This window comes from Oncorhynchus clarkii, unplaced genomic scaffold (genome assembly GCF_045791955.1).
Source record: "Oncorhynchus clarkii lewisi isolate Uvic-CL-2024 unplaced genomic scaffold, UVic_Ocla_1.0 unplaced_contig_10532_pilon_pilon, whole genome shotgun sequence".
Classification (NCBI taxonomy): domain Eukaryota; kingdom Metazoa; phylum Chordata; class Actinopteri; order Salmoniformes; family Salmonidae; genus Oncorhynchus; species Oncorhynchus clarkii.
In genome coordinates this window covers 101,280-122,043 of record NW_027261121.1, presented here as the reverse complement: position 1 = coordinate 122,043, position 20,764 = coordinate 101,280, and the positions used below count along the sequence as shown (strand labels likewise).

The following is a 20,764-nucleotide window of genomic DNA, read 5'->3' as shown; positions in this document are numbered from 1 at the left end:
AAACATAAAATACAAAAATATACATAGATCTATGAATACAATGAAATGAAAACAATGAAATGAATACACCAACATCAAGTAGTCCCTCATATAGCCAACATGTCAGCCACAAAATGAAAGGCCTTTTAGCTGTAAACACATTGACATTCCATAGATAAAGCAGTACTAGGACAACTACAGCCCTGGTACGTTATCCTGTCACCATCTAATACTAGGACAACTACAGCCCTGGTACGTTATCCTGTCACCATCTAATACTAGGACAACTACAGCCCTGGTACGTTATCCTGTCACCATCTAATACTAGGCCAACTACAGCCCTGGTACATTATCCTGTCATCATCTAATACTAGGACAACTACAGCCCTGGTAGGTTATCCTGTCACCATCTAATACTAGGACAACTACAGCCCTGGTAGGTTATCCTGTCACCATCTAATACCAAATACTAGGACAACTACAGCCCTGGTAGGTTATCCTGTCATCATCTAATACTAGGACAACTACAGCCCTGGTACGTTATCCTGTCACCATCTAATACTAGGACAACTACAGCCCTGGTACGTTATCCTGTCACCATCTAATACTAGGACAACTACAGCCCTGGTACGTTATCCTGTCACCATCTAATACTAGGACAACTACAGCCCTGGTACGTTATCCTGTCACCATCTAATACTAGGACAACTACAGCCCTGGTACGTTATCCTGTCACCATCTAATACTAGGACAACTACAGCCCTGGTACGTTATCCTGTCATCATCTAATACTAGGACAACTACAGCCCTGGTACGTTATCCTGTCACCATCTAATACTAGGACAACTACAGCCCTGGTACGTTATCCTGTCACCATCTAATACTAGGACAACTACAGCCCTGGTACGTTATCCTGTCACCATCTAATACTAGGACAACTACAGCCCTGGTACGTTATCCTGTCATCATCTAATACTAGGACAACTACAGCCCTGGTAGGTTATCCTGTCATCATCTAATACCAAATACTAGGACAACTACAGCCCTGGTACGTTATCCTGTCACCATCTAATACTAGGACAACTACAGCCCTGGTACGTTATCCTGTCATCATCTAATACTAGGACAACTACAGCCCTGGTACATTATCCTGTCATCATCTAATACTAGGACAACTACAGCCCTGGTACGTTATCCTGTCATCACCTAATACTAGGACAACTACAGCCCTGGTAGGTTATCCTGTCATCATCTAATACTAGGACAACTACAGCCCTGGTACATTATCCTGTCACCATCTAATACTAGGACAACTACAGCCCTGGTACGTTATCCTGTCACCATCTAATACTAGGACAACTACAGCCCTGGTACGTTGGTCCAACAGTCACATGATCTTAACGATGACCAAGCTATTTATGGTACATTAACTATGACAAAAAACAGACTGGTCTGCTAACATAAATAGTGATATGTACTTTTAGAGACCTGAACAACTGTTTGGAGACTAGTTTTACTATGTACATAAACAAACCACTTGAACATGACAGCTGTGTGGAGACTGGTATGTTTATGTACACAGTAATACTACTTGAACATGACAGCTGTGTGGAGACTGGTATGTTTATGTACACAGTAATACTACTTGAACATGACAGCTGTGTGGAGACTGGTATGTTTATGTGCACAGTAATACTACTTGAACATGACAGCTGTGTGGAGACTGGTATGTTTATGTGCACAGTAATACTACTTGAACATGACAGCTGTGTGGAGACTGGTATGTTTATGTACACAGTAATACTACTTGAACATGACAGCTGTGTGGAGACTGGTATGTTTATGTGCACAGTAATACTACTTGAACATGACAGCTGTGTGGAGACTGGTATGTTTATTTACACAGTAATACTACTTGAACATGACAGCTGTGTGGAGACTGGTATGTTTATGTACACAGTAATACTACTTGAACATGACAGCTGTGTGGAGACCATTCTTACCACACACACCAGCCACAGCAGCACATAGAGGACCTGGGTCTTGGAGAACAGCTCCATTCCAAACTTTACACACGCCAAGGCCTCCAGGAACGCTATGGCCCTGTGATGTCAACAGAGATCCACACACACACACAGACGTCACACACTACAGCTAAGGCTGCTGGGTAATCAGACAGCTATAGCTGTGTCCCAAATGGCTCCCTATTCCCTCCATGGTGGATAACCTGGTCTAAAGTAGTGCACTATAAAGGGAATAGGGTAGCTGTTGGGATGCACCCTATGACACCTGTCACCAGGCTGGGTGGTGACATGACAGAGTGAGGGAGAGGAGGGTGAGGGGTGAGCGAGGCAGAGAGGTTAGCTGAGGCCCATAGAAACATGAAACCAGTCCATCTACATGGTCAGATGTTAACATTGCCAACAGCCTTTACTCTAGTGGGAGCTGGAGGGAATAAGCAACATATTCAGACCCCTGCTAAGCGCTAACCAAAATAAACAGACTGACAACAGTACACATGCCACATGCACAATGCAAACATGGATAGACAGAATATTAATGGAATATAATGGGGGGGGTTATAAAATCACATTTCACAAATGTTGTCTACGAAAGTTTCTAAGATCCCTTATTACCCTGAACATGGGAACCACTAGAATACACACAGAGGGTAGAGCGTACGACCCCTTATTACCCTGAACATGGGAACCACTAGAATACACACAGAGGGTAGAGCGTACGACCCCTTATTACCCTGAACATGGGAACCACTAGAATACACCCAGAGGGTAGAGCGTACGACCCCTTATTACCCTGAACATGGGAATCACTAGAATACACAGAGGGTAGAGCGTACAACCCCTTATTACCCTGAACATGGGAACCACTAGAATACACACAGAGGGTAGAGCGTACGACCCAGTACATCACTGGGGCCAAGCTTCCTGCCATCCAGGACCTTTATACTAGGCGTTGTCAGAGGAAGGCCCCAAAAGCATTTCACAGTAAAGTCAACACTTGTTGTATTCAGCATTTCACGGTAAGGTTGTTGTATTCGGTGCATGTGCCAAATAAAGTTTGATTTGATTGAGAGAAGTGTATGTATATCTAATCATAAATAACAGTCAGAATACACACTGACTTAGTGATTCCAGTATTATAGAGTATTCTACCCTACACACTCCTACCCCATGTGTCTTAGTAATGACTTTCATACGGCCAGTCTTTAATACTCAGGGTTTAGCTGGGGGACAACGGAGGCCATTGTTCTGTAGTGCTTCACTGCCAGACTGTCTGTGTGTGTGTGTGTGACTGTGTGTGTACAGCCCTAACCAGCTAGTTTCTCAGTCCTACACGCTGTAGAAGGTCCGTTAACACTAGCCTCCATCTCCCATGTCTTCACCCTAACCAGCTAGTTTCTCAGTCCTCCACGCTGTAGAAGGTCCGTTAACACTAGCCTCCATCTCCCATGTCTTCACCTTCACACTGCTACAGTTTACATACAAACACACAGCCCAACGGTACAAACACACAGCCCAACGGTACAAACACACAGCCCAACGGTACAAACACACAGCCCAACGGTACAAACACACAGCCCAACGGTACAAATACACGGCCCAACGGTACAACTACACAGCCCAACGGTAGAAACCACACCGTCAAAGAGCTCTGTTCAGTTGTTGACTGAAGGTAAATCATCGACCTGACGGCTGGCTACTGCAGTAAATGTGTATTGTAGTTTAATGGTGTAGATGGCAGACAGCAGAGTAAACAGCTGTATCTCCTCAGACATCTACTGTCGTCATGGTAGTAGCTAATGAAATAACACTCACCCAAACACCCAGCACTGTGTCCCAACACGCTTACACTGTGTGTCTGTGAGGTAGGCATAGTACTGCCTGAAAAACACGGAGAAAACACCACCACAGGTCAGGACAAACACAGGATGTGAAGGCAGACATGTGAACCAGTTTACCACAGACAGAGAGCTGACCTCTCATAGCCATTAACTCTAGACATGTTGGACAAACACTGACGGTCTGACTGAGGAGTTTTCTGAAGACTGGTGCAGAAGGGGTGCAAATTGGGAGAGAAGGGGGAACAGAGGACAGAGAGGGGGTGACAGAGGAGAGAGAGGGAAGGGAACAGAGGAGAGAGGGAACAGAGGAGAGAGGGGGGGAGAACAGAGGAGAGAGTGGGGGAGAACAGAGGAGAGAGGGGGGACAGAGGAGAGAGGGGGGGACAGAGGAGAGAGGGGGAAGGGAACAGAGGAGAGAGGGGGAAGGGAACAGAGGAGAGAGGGGGAAGGGAACAGAGGAGAGGGGGGGAGAACAGAGGAGAGAGGGGGGAGAACAGAGGAGAGAGGGGGGGAGAACAGAGGAGAGAGGGGGGGAGAACAGAGGAGAGAGGGGGGAGAACAGAGGAGAGGGGGGGGGGAACAGAGGAGAGGGGGGGAACAGAGGAGAGAGGGGGGAGAACAGAGGAGAGAGGGGGGGAGAACAGAGGAGAGAGGGGGGAGAACAGAGGAGAGAGGGGGGAGAACAGAGGAGAGAGGGGGGGAGAACAGAGGAGAGAGGGGGGGAGAACAGAGGAGAGAGTCGGGGGAGAACAGAGGAGAGAGTCGGGGGAGGACAGAGGAGAGGAGGAGAGAGGGGGGAGGACAGAGGAGAGGAGAACAGAGGGGGGGAGAACAGAGGAGAGAGTCGGGGGAGAACAGAGGAGAGAGTCGGGGGAGAACAGAGGAGAGAGTCGGGGGAGAACAGAGGAGAGAGTCGGGGGAGAACAGAGGAGAGAGTCGGGGGAGAACAGAGGAGAGAGTCGGGGGAGAACAGAGGAGAGAGTCGGGGGAGAACAGAGGAGAGAGTCGGGGGAGAACAGAGGAGAGAGTCGGGGGAGAACAGAGGAGAGAGTCGGGGGAGAACAGAGGAGAGAGTCGGGGGAGAACAGAGGAGAGAGTCGGGGGAGAACAGAGGAGAGAGTCGGGGAGAACAGAGGAGAGAGTCGGGGAGAACAGAGGAGAGAGTCGGGGAGAACAGAGGAGAGAGGGGGGGAGAGATCAGCCCAGGTGAGGGGTGAGGTTCCTACCTCACGGTGGGAGCTGTGATGATGCCGATGAAGAGGATCCGACACCAGCTGAGGGCGTGGCACGCCGGGAACACAAATATGTGCTTCAGGAAGAATGTGTTCAACTCTGTCAGCTATGGAGAAACAGAGAGAGTTATCACAGACACCATCACAAAGCCACCCCCTACACAGGGCACTACAGAGGGCTCTAATCACACTGAATACAGCTACTAATTATTTGATTTTTTTGTAATTTAACTAGGGAAGTCAGTTAAGAACAAATTCATATTTACAATGACGGCCTAGGAACATTGGGTTAACTGCCTGTTCAGGGGCAGAATGACAGATGTTTACCTTGTCAGCTCTGGGATTTGATCTAGCAACCTTTTGGTTACTGGCCCAATGCTCTAACAACCAGGCTACCTGCCACCTCAACTAACTCCTCCCTCTCGCTCTACCTCCCAAATGAGGAAGTAGAATACATAGCCTAGCTATGCAATACAGTGAACCTGAACCATGTCAACATTTGGACCCACTCACAGTTTGACCCTGCACTTCTCATCATCCACAGTACAGCATAATGAAGAGACTGGAACCAGACTGTCTCAACACGCTGTCATTTGGCTCTGAGCCTGTGTGTGTGTGTGTGTGTGTGTGTGTCTCAGTGTAGAGATAGGCTCAGGGCCAAATAAGACTGTCTAGAGGCCCTCTGGATAGAAAGCAGCTAAACTGTAGCTACTACTGAGGACTCTCTCTCTCTACCTTCACTCTCCCCTTCTCCCTACTCACCCACCCCTCCACTCTCACCCCCCACCCCTCTTCAAGCTCCTCTCAAAGAGTGGGTAATTACTATTTCAAGCCCCCAGAGTGTTGGGAACGGGAGACAGAGGGAGAGGGAGGGAGGGAGGGGAGAGACTAGTCCATTTCAAGAGAAGCTGCTCAGCTTTTCATCGCCATGGCAGCCAGTATTGAGGATAAGGGGGGGTGAAGGAGTATTGGCAGCTATGGTGGGCTCTCTGGCTGGGACCTGGTTTTGCCACAGTGTTCCCTAATGAATATGACCCTGGGTTAATGATGGAAAGCACTGGAACTTATTGAAGTTCACCATCTTTCCATCCACCCCACGGTGTGGTGGGGCGCTGTCCCCCGTCCAGAAACTGTCCAACCAGTCACATGTCATCCGGCTAGTTTCTCACTCTTTAAGTAATGAGATTTCAATAAGAACACACCAGGCAGAATCCACATAAACACTCCCATCTATACACTCCCATCTATACAGTACCATCTATACAGTACAGTACCATCTATACAGTACCATCTATACAGTACAGTACCATCTATACAGTACCATCTATACAGTACCATCTATACAGTACAGTACCATCTATACAGTACCATCTATACAGTACCGTATCATCTATACAGTACCATCTATACAGTACCGTATCATCTATACAGTACCGTATCTATACAGTAGTACATTCTATACAGTACAGTATCTATACAGTAGTACAGTATCTATACAGTAGTACCATCTATACAGTACCATCATACAGTACCATCTATACAGTGCCATCTATACAGTAGTACCATCTATACAGTACAGTACCATCTATACAGTACCATCTATACAGTACAGTACCATATATACAGTACCATCTATACAGTACAGTACCATCTATACAGTACCATCTATACAGTACAGTACCATCTATACAGTACCATCTATACAGTACAGTACCATCTATACAGTACCATCTATACAGTACAGTACCATCTATACAGTACCATCTATACAGTACCATCTATACAGTACCATCTATACAGTACCATCTATACAGTACAGTATCATCTATACCGTACCATCTATACAGTACAGTACCATCTATACAGTACCATCTATACAGTACCGTACCATCTATACAGTACCGTACCATCTATACAGTACCATCTATACAGTACAGTATCATCTTTACCGTACCATCTATACAGTACAGTATCATCTTTACCGTACCATCTATACAGTACAGTATCATCTTTACCGTACCATCTATACAGTACAGTATCATCTTTACCGTACAGTATCATCTATACAGTACCATCTATACCGTACCGTACCATCTATACAGTACCGTGCCATCTATACAGTACCGTGCCATCTATACAGTACAGTACCATCTATACAGTACAGTACCATCTATACAGTACCATCTATACAGTACAGTACCATCTATACAGTACAGTATCATCTATACAGTACCATCTATACCGTACCGTACCATCTATACAGTACCGTGCCATCTATACAGTACCGTGCCATCTATACAGTACCGTGCCAACTATACAGTACCATCTATACAGTACCATCTATACAGTACCATCTACACAATACAGTACCATCTATACAGTACATCATCATCTATACAGTACCATCTATACCGTACCATCTATACCGTACCATCTATACAGCACAGTATCATCTATACCGTACCATCTATACAGTACCATCTATACAGTACAGTACCATCTATACAGTACCATCTATACAGTACAGTATCATCTATACAGTACCATCTATACAGTACCATCTATACAGTACAGTACCATCTATACAGTACCATCTATACCGTACCGTACCATCTATACAGTACCGTGCCATCTATACAGTACCGTGCCATCTATACAGTACCGTGCCAACTATACAGTACCATCTATACAGTACCATCTATACAGTACCATCTACACAATACAGTACCATCTATACAGTACATCATCATCTATACAGTACCATCTATACCGTACCATCTATACCGTACCATCTATACAGCACAGTATCATCTATACCGTACCATCTATACAGTACCATCTATACAGTACAGTACCATCTATACAGTACCATCTATACAGTACAGTATCATCTATACAGTACCATCTATACAGTACCATCTATACAGTACAGTACCATCTATACAGTACCATCTATACAGTACCATCTATACAGCACAGTATCATCTATACAGTACAGTACCATCTATACAGTACCATCTATACAGTACCATCTATACAGTACCATCTATACAGTACCATCTATACAGTACCATCTAAACAGCACAGTATCATCTATACAGTACCATCTATACAGTACCATCTATACAGTACCATCTATACAGTATCATCTATACAGTACCAGTACAGTACCATCTATACAGTACCAACTATACAGTACATTATCATCTATACCGTACCATCTATACAGTACAGTATCATCTATACAGTACCATCTATACAGTACCATCTATACAGTACCATCTATACAGTACCATCTATACAGTACCAGTACAGTACCATCTATACAGTACCATCTATACAGTACATTATCATCTATACCGTACCATCTATACAGTACAGTATCATCTATACAGTACCAGTACAGTACCATCTATACAGTACCATCTATACAGTACCATCTATACAGTACCATCTATACAGTACCATCTATACAGTACCAGTACAGTACCATCTATACAGTACCATCTATACAGTACAGTACCATCTATACAGTACAGTACCATCTATACAGTACAGTACCATCTATACAGTACAGTACCATCTATACAGTACCATCTATACAGTACCATCTATACAGTACCATCTATACAGTACCATCTATACAGTACCATCTATACAGTACAGTACCATCTATACAGTACAGTACCATCTATACAGTACAGTACCATCTATACAGTACCATCTATACAGTACCATCTATACAGTACCATCTATACAGTACCATCTATACAGTACCAGTACAGTACCATCTATACAGTACCATCTATACAGTACCAGTACAGTACCATCTATACAGTAACATCTATACAGTACCATCTATACAGTACCAGTACAGTAACATCTATACAGTACCATCTATACAGTACCATCTATACAGTACCAGTACAGTACCATCTATACAGTACAGTATCATCTATACAGTACCAGTACAGTAACATCTATACAGTACCAGTACAGTAACATCTATACAGTACCATCTATTCAGTACCATCTATACAGTACCATCTATACAGTACCATCTATACAGTACCATCTATACAGTACAGTATCATCTATACAGTACCAGTACAGTATCATCTATACAGTACCAGTACAGTAACATCTATACAGTACCATCTATACAGTACCATCTATACAGTACCATCTATACAGTACCATCTATACAGTACCAGTACAGTACCATCTATACAGTACCATCTATACAGTACCATCTATACAGTACCATCTATACAGTACCATCTATACAGTACAGTACCATCTATACAGTACCATCTATACAGTACCATCTATACAGTACAGTACCATCTATACAGTACCATCTATACAGTACCATCTATACAGTACCATCTATACAGTACCAGTACAGTACCATCTATACAGTACCATCTATACAGTACCATCTATACAGTACCATCTATACAGTACAGTACCATCTATACAGTACCATCTATACAGTACAGTACCATCTATACAGTACCATCTATACAGTACCATCTATACAGTACCAGTACAGTACCATCTATACAGTACCATCTATACAGTACCATCTATACAGTACCATCTATACAGTACCATCTATACAGTACAGTACCATCTATACAGTACCATCTATACAGTACCAGTACAGTACCATCTATACAGTACCATCTATACAGTACCATCTATACAGTACCAGTACAGTACCATCTATACAGTACAGTACCATCTGTACAGTACCATCTGTACAGTACCATCTATACAGTACCATCTATACAGTACCATCTATACAGTACCAGTACAGTACCATCTATACAGTACCATCTATACAGTACCATCTATACAGTACCATCTATACAGTACCAGTCAGTAGTTTGAACACATCTACTCATTCCAGGGTTTTTCTTTATTTGTACTATTTTCTACATTGTAGAATAATAGTGAAGACTTCAAAACTATGAAATAACACCTACGGAATCATGTAGTAAGTATTTTATATTTGAAATTCTTCAAGGTAGCCACTTTTTGCCTTGACAGATTTGCATTCTACAATTTAGAAAATAGTTTTAAAAAAGAAACCCTGGAATGAGTAGGTGTGTCCCAACTTCTGACTGGGAGTGTATAGATGGGAGTGTATAGATGATACTGTACTGTATAGATGGGAGTGTATAGATGGGAGTGTACTGTATAGATGGGAGTGTATAGGTGGGAGTGTATAGGTGGGAGTGTATAGGTGGGAGTGTATAGATGGGAGTGTATAGATGGGAGTGTATAGATGAGAGTGTATATGGGGATTCTGCCTGGCATGTTCTTATTGAAATCTCATTACCTAAAGAGTGAGAAACTAGCCGGATGACATGTGACTGGGTGGACAGTTTCTGGACGGGGGACAGCGCCCCACCACACCGTGGGGTGGATGGAAAGATGGTGAAGCACTGAATAAACTCCAGTGCTTTCCATCATTAACCCAGGGTCATATTCATTAGGGAACACCGTAGCAAAACGATTTCATATACCTCGTGCTAACAGCTAACCCCTGTCAGGCCAGAACTCCCCGTATACCTCGTGCTAACAGCTAACCCCTGTCAGGCCAGAACTCCCCAAATACCTAGTGCTAACAGCTAACCCCTGTCAGGCCAGAACTCCCCGTATACCTAGTGCTAACAGCTAACCCCTGTCAGGCCAGAACTCCCCGTATACCTAGTGCTAACAGCTAACCCCTGTCAGGCCAGAACTCCCCATATACCTAGTGCTAACAGCTAACCCCTGTCAGGCCAGAACTCCCCATATACCTAGTGCTAACAGCTAACCCCTGTCAGGCCAGAACTCCCCATATACCTAGTGCTAACAGCTAACCCCTGTCAGGCCAGAACTCCCCATATACCTAGTGCTAACAGCTAACCCCTGTCAGGCCAGAACTCCCCATATACCTAGTGCTAACAGCTAACCCCTGTCAGGCCAGAACTCCCCATATACCTAGTGCTAACAGCTAACCCCTGTCAGGCCAGAACTCCCCATATACCTAGTGCTAACAGCTAACCCCTGTCAGGCCAGAACTCCCCATATACCTAGTGCTAACAGCTAACCCCTGTCAGGCCAGAACTCCCCATATACCTAGTGCTAACAGCTAACCCCTGTCAGGCCAGAACTCCCCATATACAGTGCCTTGCGAAAGTATTCGGCCCCCTTAAACTTTGCGACCTTTTGCCACATTTCAGGCTTCAAACATAAAGATATAAAACTGTATTTTTTTGTGAAGAATCAACAACAAGTGGGACACAATCATGAAGTGGAACGACATTTATTGGATATTTCAAACTTTTTTAACAAATTAAAAACTGAAAAATTGGGTGTGCAAAATTATTCAGCCCCCTTAAGTTAATAGTTTTTAGCGCCACCTTTTGCTCCGATTACAGCTGTAAGTCGCTTGGGGTATGTCTCTATCAGTTTTGCACATCGAGAGACTGACATTTTTTCCCATTCCTCCTTGCAAAACAGCTCGAGCTCAGTGAGGTTGGATGGAGAGCATTTGTGAACAGCAGTTTTCAGTTCTTTCCACAGATTCTCGATTGGATTCAGGTCTGGACTTTGACTTGGCCATTCTAACACCTGGGTATGTTTATTTTTGAACCATTCCATTGTAGATTTTGCTTTATGTTTTGGATCATTGTCTTGTTGGAAGTCAAATCTCTGTCCCAGTCTCAGGTCTTTTGCAGACTCCATCAGGTTTTCTTCCAGAATGGTCCTGTATTTGGCTCCATCCATCTTCCCATCAATTTTAACCATCTTCCCTGTCCCTGCTGAAGAAAAGCAGGCCCAAACCATGATGCTGCCACCACCATGTTTGACAGTGGGGATGGTGTGTTCAGCTGTGTTGCTTTTACGCCAAACATAACGTTTCGCATTGTTGCCAAAAGGTTCAATTTTGGTTTCATCTGACCAGAGCACCTTCTTCCACATGTTTGGTGTGTCTCCCAGGTGGCTTGTGGCAAACTTTAAACGACACTTTTTATGGATATCTTTAAGAAATAGCTTTCTTCTTGCCACTCTTCCATAAAGGCCAGATTTGTGCAATATACGACTGATTGTTGTCCTATGGACAGAGTCTCCCACCTCAGCTGTAGATCTCTGCAGTTCATCCAGAGTGATCATGGGCCTCTTGGCTGCATCTCTGATCAGTCTTCTCCTTGTATGAGCTGAAAGTTTAGAGGGACGGCCAGGTCTTGGTAGATTTGCAGTGGTCTGATACTCCTTCCATTTCAATATTATCGCTTGCACAGTGCTCCTTGGGATGTTTAAAGCTTAGGAAATCTTTTTGTATCCAAATCCGGCTTTAAACTTCTTCACAACAGTATCTCGGACCTGCCTGGTGTGTTCCTTGTTCTTCATGATGCTCTCTGCGCTTTTAACGGACCTCTGAGACTATCACAGTGCAGGTGCATTTATACGGAGACTTGATTACACACAGGTGGATTGTATTTATCATCATTAGTCATTTAGGTCAACATTGGATCATTCAGAGATCCTCACTGAACTTCTGGAGAGAGTTTGCTGCACTGAAAGTAAAGGGGCTGAATAATTTTGCACGCCCAATTTTTCAAGTTTTTGATTTGTTAAAAAAAGTTTGAAATATCCAATAAATGTCGTTCCACTTCATGATTGTGTCCCACTTGTTGTTGCTTCTTCACAAAAAAATACAGTTTTATATCTTTATGTTTGAAGCCTGAAATGTGGCAAAAGGTCGCAAAGTTCAAGGGGGCCGAATACTTTCGCAAGGCACTGTACCTAGTGCTAACAGCTAACCCCTGTCAGGCCAGAACTCCCATATACCTAGTGCTAACAGCTAACCCCTGTCAGGCCAGAATACCCCACATACCTAGTGCTAACAGCTAACCCCTGTCAGGCCAGAACTCCCCATATACCTAGTGCTAACAGCTAATCCCTGTCAGGCCAGAATTCCCCACATACCTAATGCTAACCACTAAACCCTGTCAGGCCAGAACTCCCCATATACCTCGTGCTAACAGCTAACCCCTGTCAGGCCAGAACTCCCCGTATACCTCGTGCTAACAGCTAACCCCTGTCAGGCAAGAACTCCCCGTATACCTCGTGCTAACAGCTAACCCCTGTCAGGCCAGAACTCTGCATATACCTCATGCTAACAGCTAACCCCTGTCAGGCCAGAACTCTGCATATACCTCGTGCTAACAGCTAACCCCTGTCAGGCCAGATCTCCCCGTATACCTAGTGCTAACAGCTAACCCCTGTCAGGCCAGAACTCCCCATATACCTCGTGCTAACAGCTAACCCCTGTCAGGCCAGAACTCCCCATATACCTAGTGCTGTCAGGTCAGATAGACTTTGACCAGGGCCCTAAAGTAGTGCACTATAGGGTGTTATTGGACATGGGTGTATTAGAAATAGAATGACAGTTGTACGTTTGAAACCAGGAACATACCTGCCAGATGATCATGAAGAGGTAGACCCCGGTGACGCGCTGCAGGGAAGACTTGGGGTCAAACCAGCGGACGTAGGTCCAGCTAGCCGGGGTGAACTGGAGCGCAGCACGTTTGATCTTCCCTGTCGTGGTGTGGATGTCCCTGGACAGGTAGAGACACACACACACGGCAGAAGAGTTAACAAGGCTTGTGAATAGACATTCAATAAGATAAGTAACACACAGCTAACTATGAAAACAATGCCATTACATAAATCATTCAAGGCCATCTCGTTACCGGGCAACGGGCCTGATAATACTAAACGAAAGCTAAACTGTAAGTGCCTCTGGATCAGAAAGTCTGATAAATGACTAAAAAAGGTCAATGTAAAAATGTAGGAAGTCAATTTCCATACGGTTTTGTTTCTGAGACGTGAACAAATGTCACTCAATTCCCTAGAGAAAGTAAGTAGCCTTGTATGAGCCAGAAGCAGATCTCCTGTTTAGGTAGCGCGAGGCAGCTTGACCAACAAGTACACCCCCTGGACAGGACGCTATTGCAGAGCCCCATGGGGCCTGGTCAAAAGAACTGCTCTTTACAGGGAAAAGGGTGCCAATTGTGACACAGCCAGTAAAGCGAGGGAGGGAGGGGACCTACATGCTGGAGGCCCAGTGGTAGGGCTAGGAGCACCTGGAGGCCCAGTGGTAGGGCTACATAGGCCCAAAAGGACCTACATGCTGGAGGCCCAGTGGTAGGGCCTCTTATGTGGACACCCCTTCATATTAGCAGGTTCGGCATTTTCAGCTACACCCGTTTGCTGACCTGTATATAAAAATCTAGCATACAGCCATGCAATCTCCATAGACACACATTGGCAGTAGAATAGCCCGTACTGAAGAGCTCAGTGACTATCAACGTGGCACCGTCATAAGATGCCACCTTTCCAACAAGTCAGTTCATCACATTTTTGCCCTGCTAGAGCTGCCCCGGTCAACTGTAAGAGCTGTTATTGTGAAGTGGAAACATCTAGGAGCAACAACAGCTCAGTCGTGAAGTGGTAGGCCACACAAGCTCACAGAACAGGACCGCCGAGTGCTGAAGCGCATAAAAATTGTCTGTCCTCGGTTTCAACACTGACAACGAGTTCCAAACTGCCTCTGGAAGCAACGTCAGCACAAGAACTGTTCGTCGCGAGCTTCCTGAAATGGGTTTCCATGGCCGAGCTGCCGCACACAAACCTAAGATCACCATGCGCAATGCCAAGCTTCGGCTAGAGTGGTGTAAGGCGATCCACCATTGGACTCTGGAAAAGTGGAAACGTGTTCTCTGGAGTGATGAATCACGCTTCACCATCTGGCAGTACGATGGAAGAATCTGGGTGTTATGGTTCGGGCTAGGCCTCTTAGTTCCAGTGAAGGGAAATCTTAAAGCTACAGCATACAATAACATGCTAGATGACTCTGTGCTACTAACTTTGTGGCAAACGTTTGGGAAAGGCCCTTTCCTGTTTCAGCAACAGCCCCGACCCCACTAATGCTCATGGCTGAATGGAAGCAAGTCCCCACAGCAATGTTCCAACATCTAGTGGAAAGCCTTCTCAGAATTGCGGAGGATGTTATTTGCAGAAAAGGGGGAGGGGGGCGCTAACTAAATATTTATGCCCATGATTTTGGAATGAGATATTTGATGAGCAGGTGTCCATATACTTTTGTGTACCTGGTGGAGGCCCAGTGGTAGGGTTAGGGTTATGGGTAGCTGCTTGATGGAGGCCCAGTGATAGGGTTAGGGTTATGGGTAGCTGCTTGATGGAGGCCCAGTGATAGGGTTAGGGTTATGGGTACCTACTTGATGGAGGCCCAGTGATAGGGTTATGGGTAACTGCTTGATGGAGGCCCAGTGGTAGGGTTATGGGTACCTACTTGATGGATGCCCAATGACAGGGTTATGGGTACCTGCTTGATGGAGGCCCAGTGATAGGGTTATGGGTACCTACTTGATGGAGGCCCAGTGATAGGGTTATGGGGTACCTGCTTGATGGAGGCCCAGTAGTAGGGTTATGGGTACCTACTTGATGGAGGCCCAGTGATAGGGTTATGGGGTACCTACTTGATGGAGGCCCAGTGGTAGGGTTATGGGCTACCTACTTGATGGAGGCCCAGTGGTAGGGTTATGGGGTACCTACTTGATGGAAGCCCAGTGGTAGGTCCTCATCTCCAGGAAGCGACAGACAGTCATACCCATCCAGATGCCTCCTCCATTACACAACAGGATGTCCAGGATCAGCTGGTCCCACCAGCACTCAGCAAAGTTAGGCAGCAGGTGCATGAAGAACAGCTGAGGAGGAGAGGATGAGGAGGGGGAAAATAGGGAGAGGAAGAGTAATCATTTATACCTCTCCTAAACTCCTTCTCTGACACTCTCCTAACCAAATGTTCTGACATTTGGTGTTTGTGTGTATTCGTGCTTTGGGGTGTTTGTGTACCTCAGTGAGCTCCCAGGTGATGCTGATGGTCCAACAGAGGCCGTAGCTGCGGATGAGCAGGGCCTTCATGCCCCAGCCCCAGAAGTGACTGAAGGCAAATATGTCAAAGTGGCTCAGGATTCGCTCCCAGGTGATCACGTGACAGTTCACTGCATACTCCTACAAGCAGAGCACAGCGGCCAGAGACGACATCAACAATAGCCAATCAGAACAAGAGCATGAGGAAGTGAGTGTTGGTGCTAGAAGAGGGCTGTATCCTGTTTCTCCACCCTTTTCCCCCAAAGTGTGGACTTGCACACTTCCCATCATGGATTAAAAGCATTGGATTGGTGTAAGAATTGGCTGGAGGGAGTTTCACAATTGTTAAAAGGCATGCCGGGAAGTGTGCACCTCAGGTGGAGAATCAGGAAGTAGCCGAGGTCAATGTGCTAACCAAGAGACTGATAGCTAAGAGATCAGAAACTGACAGTAAAGAAAGTGTGCGTCCCAAATGGCACTCTATTCCCCTATTATAGTGCACTACTTTTGACCACGACTCTAGTTAAAGGTAGTGCACTCCATAGGGAACAGGGTGAGTTGGGAAGCAACCACAGAGACTGATAGGAGAGCAAGGCTGCTGCTTACTCACCATGATGTCAGCCTCCCGGGTGGCGTAGCGCAGGTTGGGGTCCAGCCAGTACATGACGTTCTTCACCTGCTCCCAGTTTAGGAAGATGATGAACACCAGGAACAGGAAGTACAGCACACTCAGACCTGACCATAACAGGGAGATGTCAGATCACCAGGAACAGGAAGTACAGCACACTCAGACCTGACCATAACAGGGAGATGTCAGATCACCAGGAACAGGAAGTACAGCACACTCAGACCTGGCCATAACAGGGAGATGTCAGATCACCAGGAACAGGAAGTACAGCACACTCAGACCTGGCCATAACAGGGAGATGTCAGAACACCAGGAACAGGAAGTACAGCACACTCAGACCTGGCCATAACAGGGAGATGTCAGATCACCAGGAACAGGAAGTACAGCACACTCAGACCTGGCCATAACAGCGCAATAACAGATTAGGCGGAATCTCATTCAATCAGGTCTGAACTGGTTTCAGCAATTTAGAAAGCCCTTTTTACATCAACAGTTGTCAGAAAGTAGGCCTAAACCCCAAAGAGCAACTGAAGCAGAAGCACAGAGGCCAGGAAACACTCCCTAGAAGGAAGGAACCTATAAAGAGACCTAGAGAGATTACCAACTCTCATGAATTGGGTGGATAATTCATGGTTAAACTCATTCAAAGTGAACTGGAATGGTAGCTAGGCCTATACAAAAAAAGGGATTGTTATATTTGTCACTTACCGAAAACTATTCGCCATATCGCCGGATGTGGTCTGGTAAATGGTCCTAGAGAGAGAAGTGTCAAAATATTGAATCAACAACTTCATCCACACTTAAGAGTTACAAGGCTGGTGTACAATGACATGTAGAGATGTCTGACACGTAGAGATGTCTGACACGTAGAGATGTCTGACACGTAGAGATGTCTGACACGTAGAGATGTCTGACACGTAGAGATGTCTGACACGTACAACGTTTTATGAAGACAGACAACAGTCACCCTCGAAGCATCGTTACCCACCAAGCCACGGCCCTTGCAGAGTAAGGGAAACAACTACTTCAAGAACTCAGAGCAAGTGACATCACCGTTTCAAACGCTACTACCGCGCACTAGCTAGCCATTTCACAGCGGTTACACTAGCACCCTATTCCCTATATAGTGCACTACTTTTGACCAGAGCCCAGGTCTGAAGTAGTGCACTATATAGGGGAAAAAGGTGCCATTTGATGTCAGAAGCAACTTATACAACCTTGTCCTTACCGTTAGGGAAGGCCAGAACACTGATGACCAGGAAGAAGGAGAGGACCAGGATGAGGCCCACCCACAAGTTGGCGTCTTCGTTTGTCTCATCCCTAACATAACAAAAAGGCAAGGATTATTAACACAAACCAAAACCAGCATTAAGACATTTCAGAGTCAGTGAGATGAAAACAGTTCTAAAACGGATACACTGATTGGACAGGTGGGTTTGAAACCCAAATTCTAGTCCCACCCCTGTCCCCACATAGCCTGCTGTACAGTGCTCTCCTTCAATCACACTTATGAAAGACCAGTGAGAGGGCTGAAATGATATTATAATTCACTCATCAGTGCTGGTTGACCTACTCCTGACACCCCCCAATCCATTTGGTTATTGAGGATAAACCACTCGATGAGTGCAGCAGATAAGGGATTTGTCCCTAATGGCACCCCATTCCACATAGTGAAATCATTTTGACCAGGGCGCTGCTATATGGAATAGGATGCCATTTGGAAACAGTCAAGCTGTGCATCATGGGCTGCGTTCAGTACGAAAAACGTAGTGGAAACGGTGCTGTACGAACGACCAGTTGAAAACCGGGAGAGGTTGGGTTGCGAGTTCAAAATGCACCGCTCTCCTTTAAATACGTAACTCGTTGCTTCAACCACAGCCTGCCACACCCAACAAACGGCGCAAAGGTACCTCAAAGACTGTTCAAGAACGTTCAATGCAAACAGTTCCGCAACGTAGCAAATGTTCAATCGAACTGAACGCACCCATGATGTAAGAAACGGCTAGATGCATCTTGCAGATAAAAATGGACCACCAGGAACAAGGAAGGGAGATCCTTCCCCACGGTATAGAAAAGATACAAACGTGGCACGTTGACACAATGTAGCTACAAATAGCAAATAATCAGCCCACTTGCTACATCGAAACCAAACAAATTAAATATTCTCCTTCATTAGAGACGAGAGCGAGGAGCCAGATGGTCAGTCCCGCACCAGAGAACTTAAGCTAGCTAACTACTTCATCGAAAGACCTTAGTTACACATGTCAATAGTCGGAAATACTAGCGAACGTAATTACTTTTTGACTGCATAAACAAACACTTAGCTGCTCTGGCAGTTGGCCCAGTCAATATCGTTAGCATATAGCTAGCTAGTGTTAACTACCGGTAGTTAACTGGCTAGGAACTCTACTTACCTTGTAAATGCAAAATACATCAAGCTGAGCACTGTGCATGTTAACAGTGTTATTGTGTGCGGCTTATAGAAAAAGTCCAGTGTAATATCCTCCACTTGCTGCTCGTTGATCATACGGAAATGCATCCTGTAGTTCACATCATCTTTGCCTATAGTCCGCGATTCGTACCCATATCCGGACGCCATAATTGCGGGAGCGTGACCAGAGGAATCCGCTTCACCTCCTGCGGGCTCCTTTAGATTGACATTTAGACGTTCAGCGAAATTAATGATTCATGTTGTCCACTAGTAAAGACCAGACGCTCGTCCGTTAAATATGTGCGCAACAGCACAACCTAAAGAAAAACAGAGTCAGGAATGAACTGCTGCCTTCTTGCGAGTGCGAACATCACGGGTTAAATTTACTGAAACGTTTTAGGGGAAAATAAACTCTCGATTTTTTGATTGGTTTGTAAGTCTAGGGGAGTGCCACTATGGAAAGTCGAAGGGTTCAGTTTATGAGATCAGTCACGCGCTATTTTCTTAACGTTTGTAAACCACCAAGGCAAACCCACCCACATAAATAGAATGGATTATATTTCTATGGGTAAACCAAGGTCAGTTCCACACCGCGGGAGGTTATTTACGTTCATGTCACAGGAGGGTAAAGAGTAATATGAATATTTTCCAACCACAAGCATTGATGTCATGAGTGTCCTAACCTACATTATTCCTAACCTACATTAGTTTTCTGAAAAGTGGGAGAGATCGTCATCAAATCACTGCATTATGAAAATGCATTAGTAAAATGGATATCATTATCATTCTCTGTAAGGTCTTCACATAATGTATGAAAAACCATCAGTATGGACATTATAATAATAGAATAGAACACAATGGAATAAAACAACGTTATTCTACTGTCCACTAAGTCTGGGAATCGCCAGGGATGTCACGATTAGACATTATCACGATAACTTTGGTGCGAACACCCAGAGCAATGATTTGGTGTAGAGGTGCTGACTAAGTGCAAAGAAACTGTAAGCTATAAAAACAAAGAAAGATAGTCACACTCTATATATAAACTCCCAGTCATTTATTGGGTAAAACACCAACGTTTTGGTCACCCTGAAGAAGGCACAGTGAGGCAGAAACGTTGGTGTTTTACCCAATACATTACTGTGAATTTATACATAGAATGTGTGACTCTCTTTGTTTATTTTCATACCAAACATATTGCTCACCATATGCTGTTGTCTGTGATACAATATGTCTGTACCATGTGTTGTGCTGCTACCATGTTGTGTTGCCACCATATTGTTGTCATGTTGTGTTGCTACCATGTTGTTGTCATGTTGTGTTGCTACCATGTTGTTGTCATGTTGTGTTGCTACCATATTGTTGTCATGTTGTGTTGCTACCATGTTGTTGTCATGTTGTGTTGCTACCATGTTGTTGTCATGTTGTGTTGCTACCATGTTGTTGTCATGTTGTGTTGCTACCATGTTGTTGTCATGTTGTGTTGCTACCATGCTGTGTTGTCATGTGTTGCTGCCTTGCTATGTTGTTGTCTTAGGTCTCTCTTTATGTACAGTAGTGTTGTGTTGTCTCTCTTGTCTTGATGTGTGTTTTGTCCTAAATATACATATATATTTGGAGCCCTGCCCTGTCCCCATAAATAAGAATGTGTTCTTAACTGGCTTGCCTAGTTAAAT

General features: G+C 44.9%; 1 protein-coding gene across 1 annotated transcript in view; it reads right to left on the bottom strand.

Moving 5' to 3' along the window:
* The window catches only part of LOC139404947 (phosphatidylserine synthase 1-like), a 29,435-nt gene extending 9,984 nt beyond the window's left edge, over positions 1–19,451 (bottom strand). Inside the window, exons 1-10 of the mRNA XM_071147494.1 lie at positions 19,072–19,451; positions 17,886–17,977; positions 17,366–17,410; positions 16,640–16,764; positions 16,012–16,170; positions 15,712–15,863; positions 13,550–13,691; positions 5,068–5,180; positions 3,816–3,881; positions 1,983–2,082 (exon numbers count right to left, since the gene is read on the bottom strand). Coding sequence (XP_071003595.1) covers positions 1,983–2,082; positions 3,816–3,881; positions 5,068–5,180; positions 13,550–13,691; positions 15,712–15,863; positions 16,012–16,170; positions 16,640–16,764; positions 17,366–17,410; positions 17,886–17,977; positions 19,072–19,256 — 1,179 coding nt within the window. The 5' untranslated portion in view covers positions 19,257–19,451. The remainder of the gene's footprint in view (positions 1–1,982; positions 2,083–3,815; positions 3,882–5,067; positions 5,181–13,549; positions 13,692–15,711; positions 15,864–16,011; positions 16,171–16,639; positions 16,765–17,365; positions 17,411–17,885; positions 17,978–19,071) is intronic.
* Positions 19,452–20,764: the final 1,313 nt, after the last annotated feature.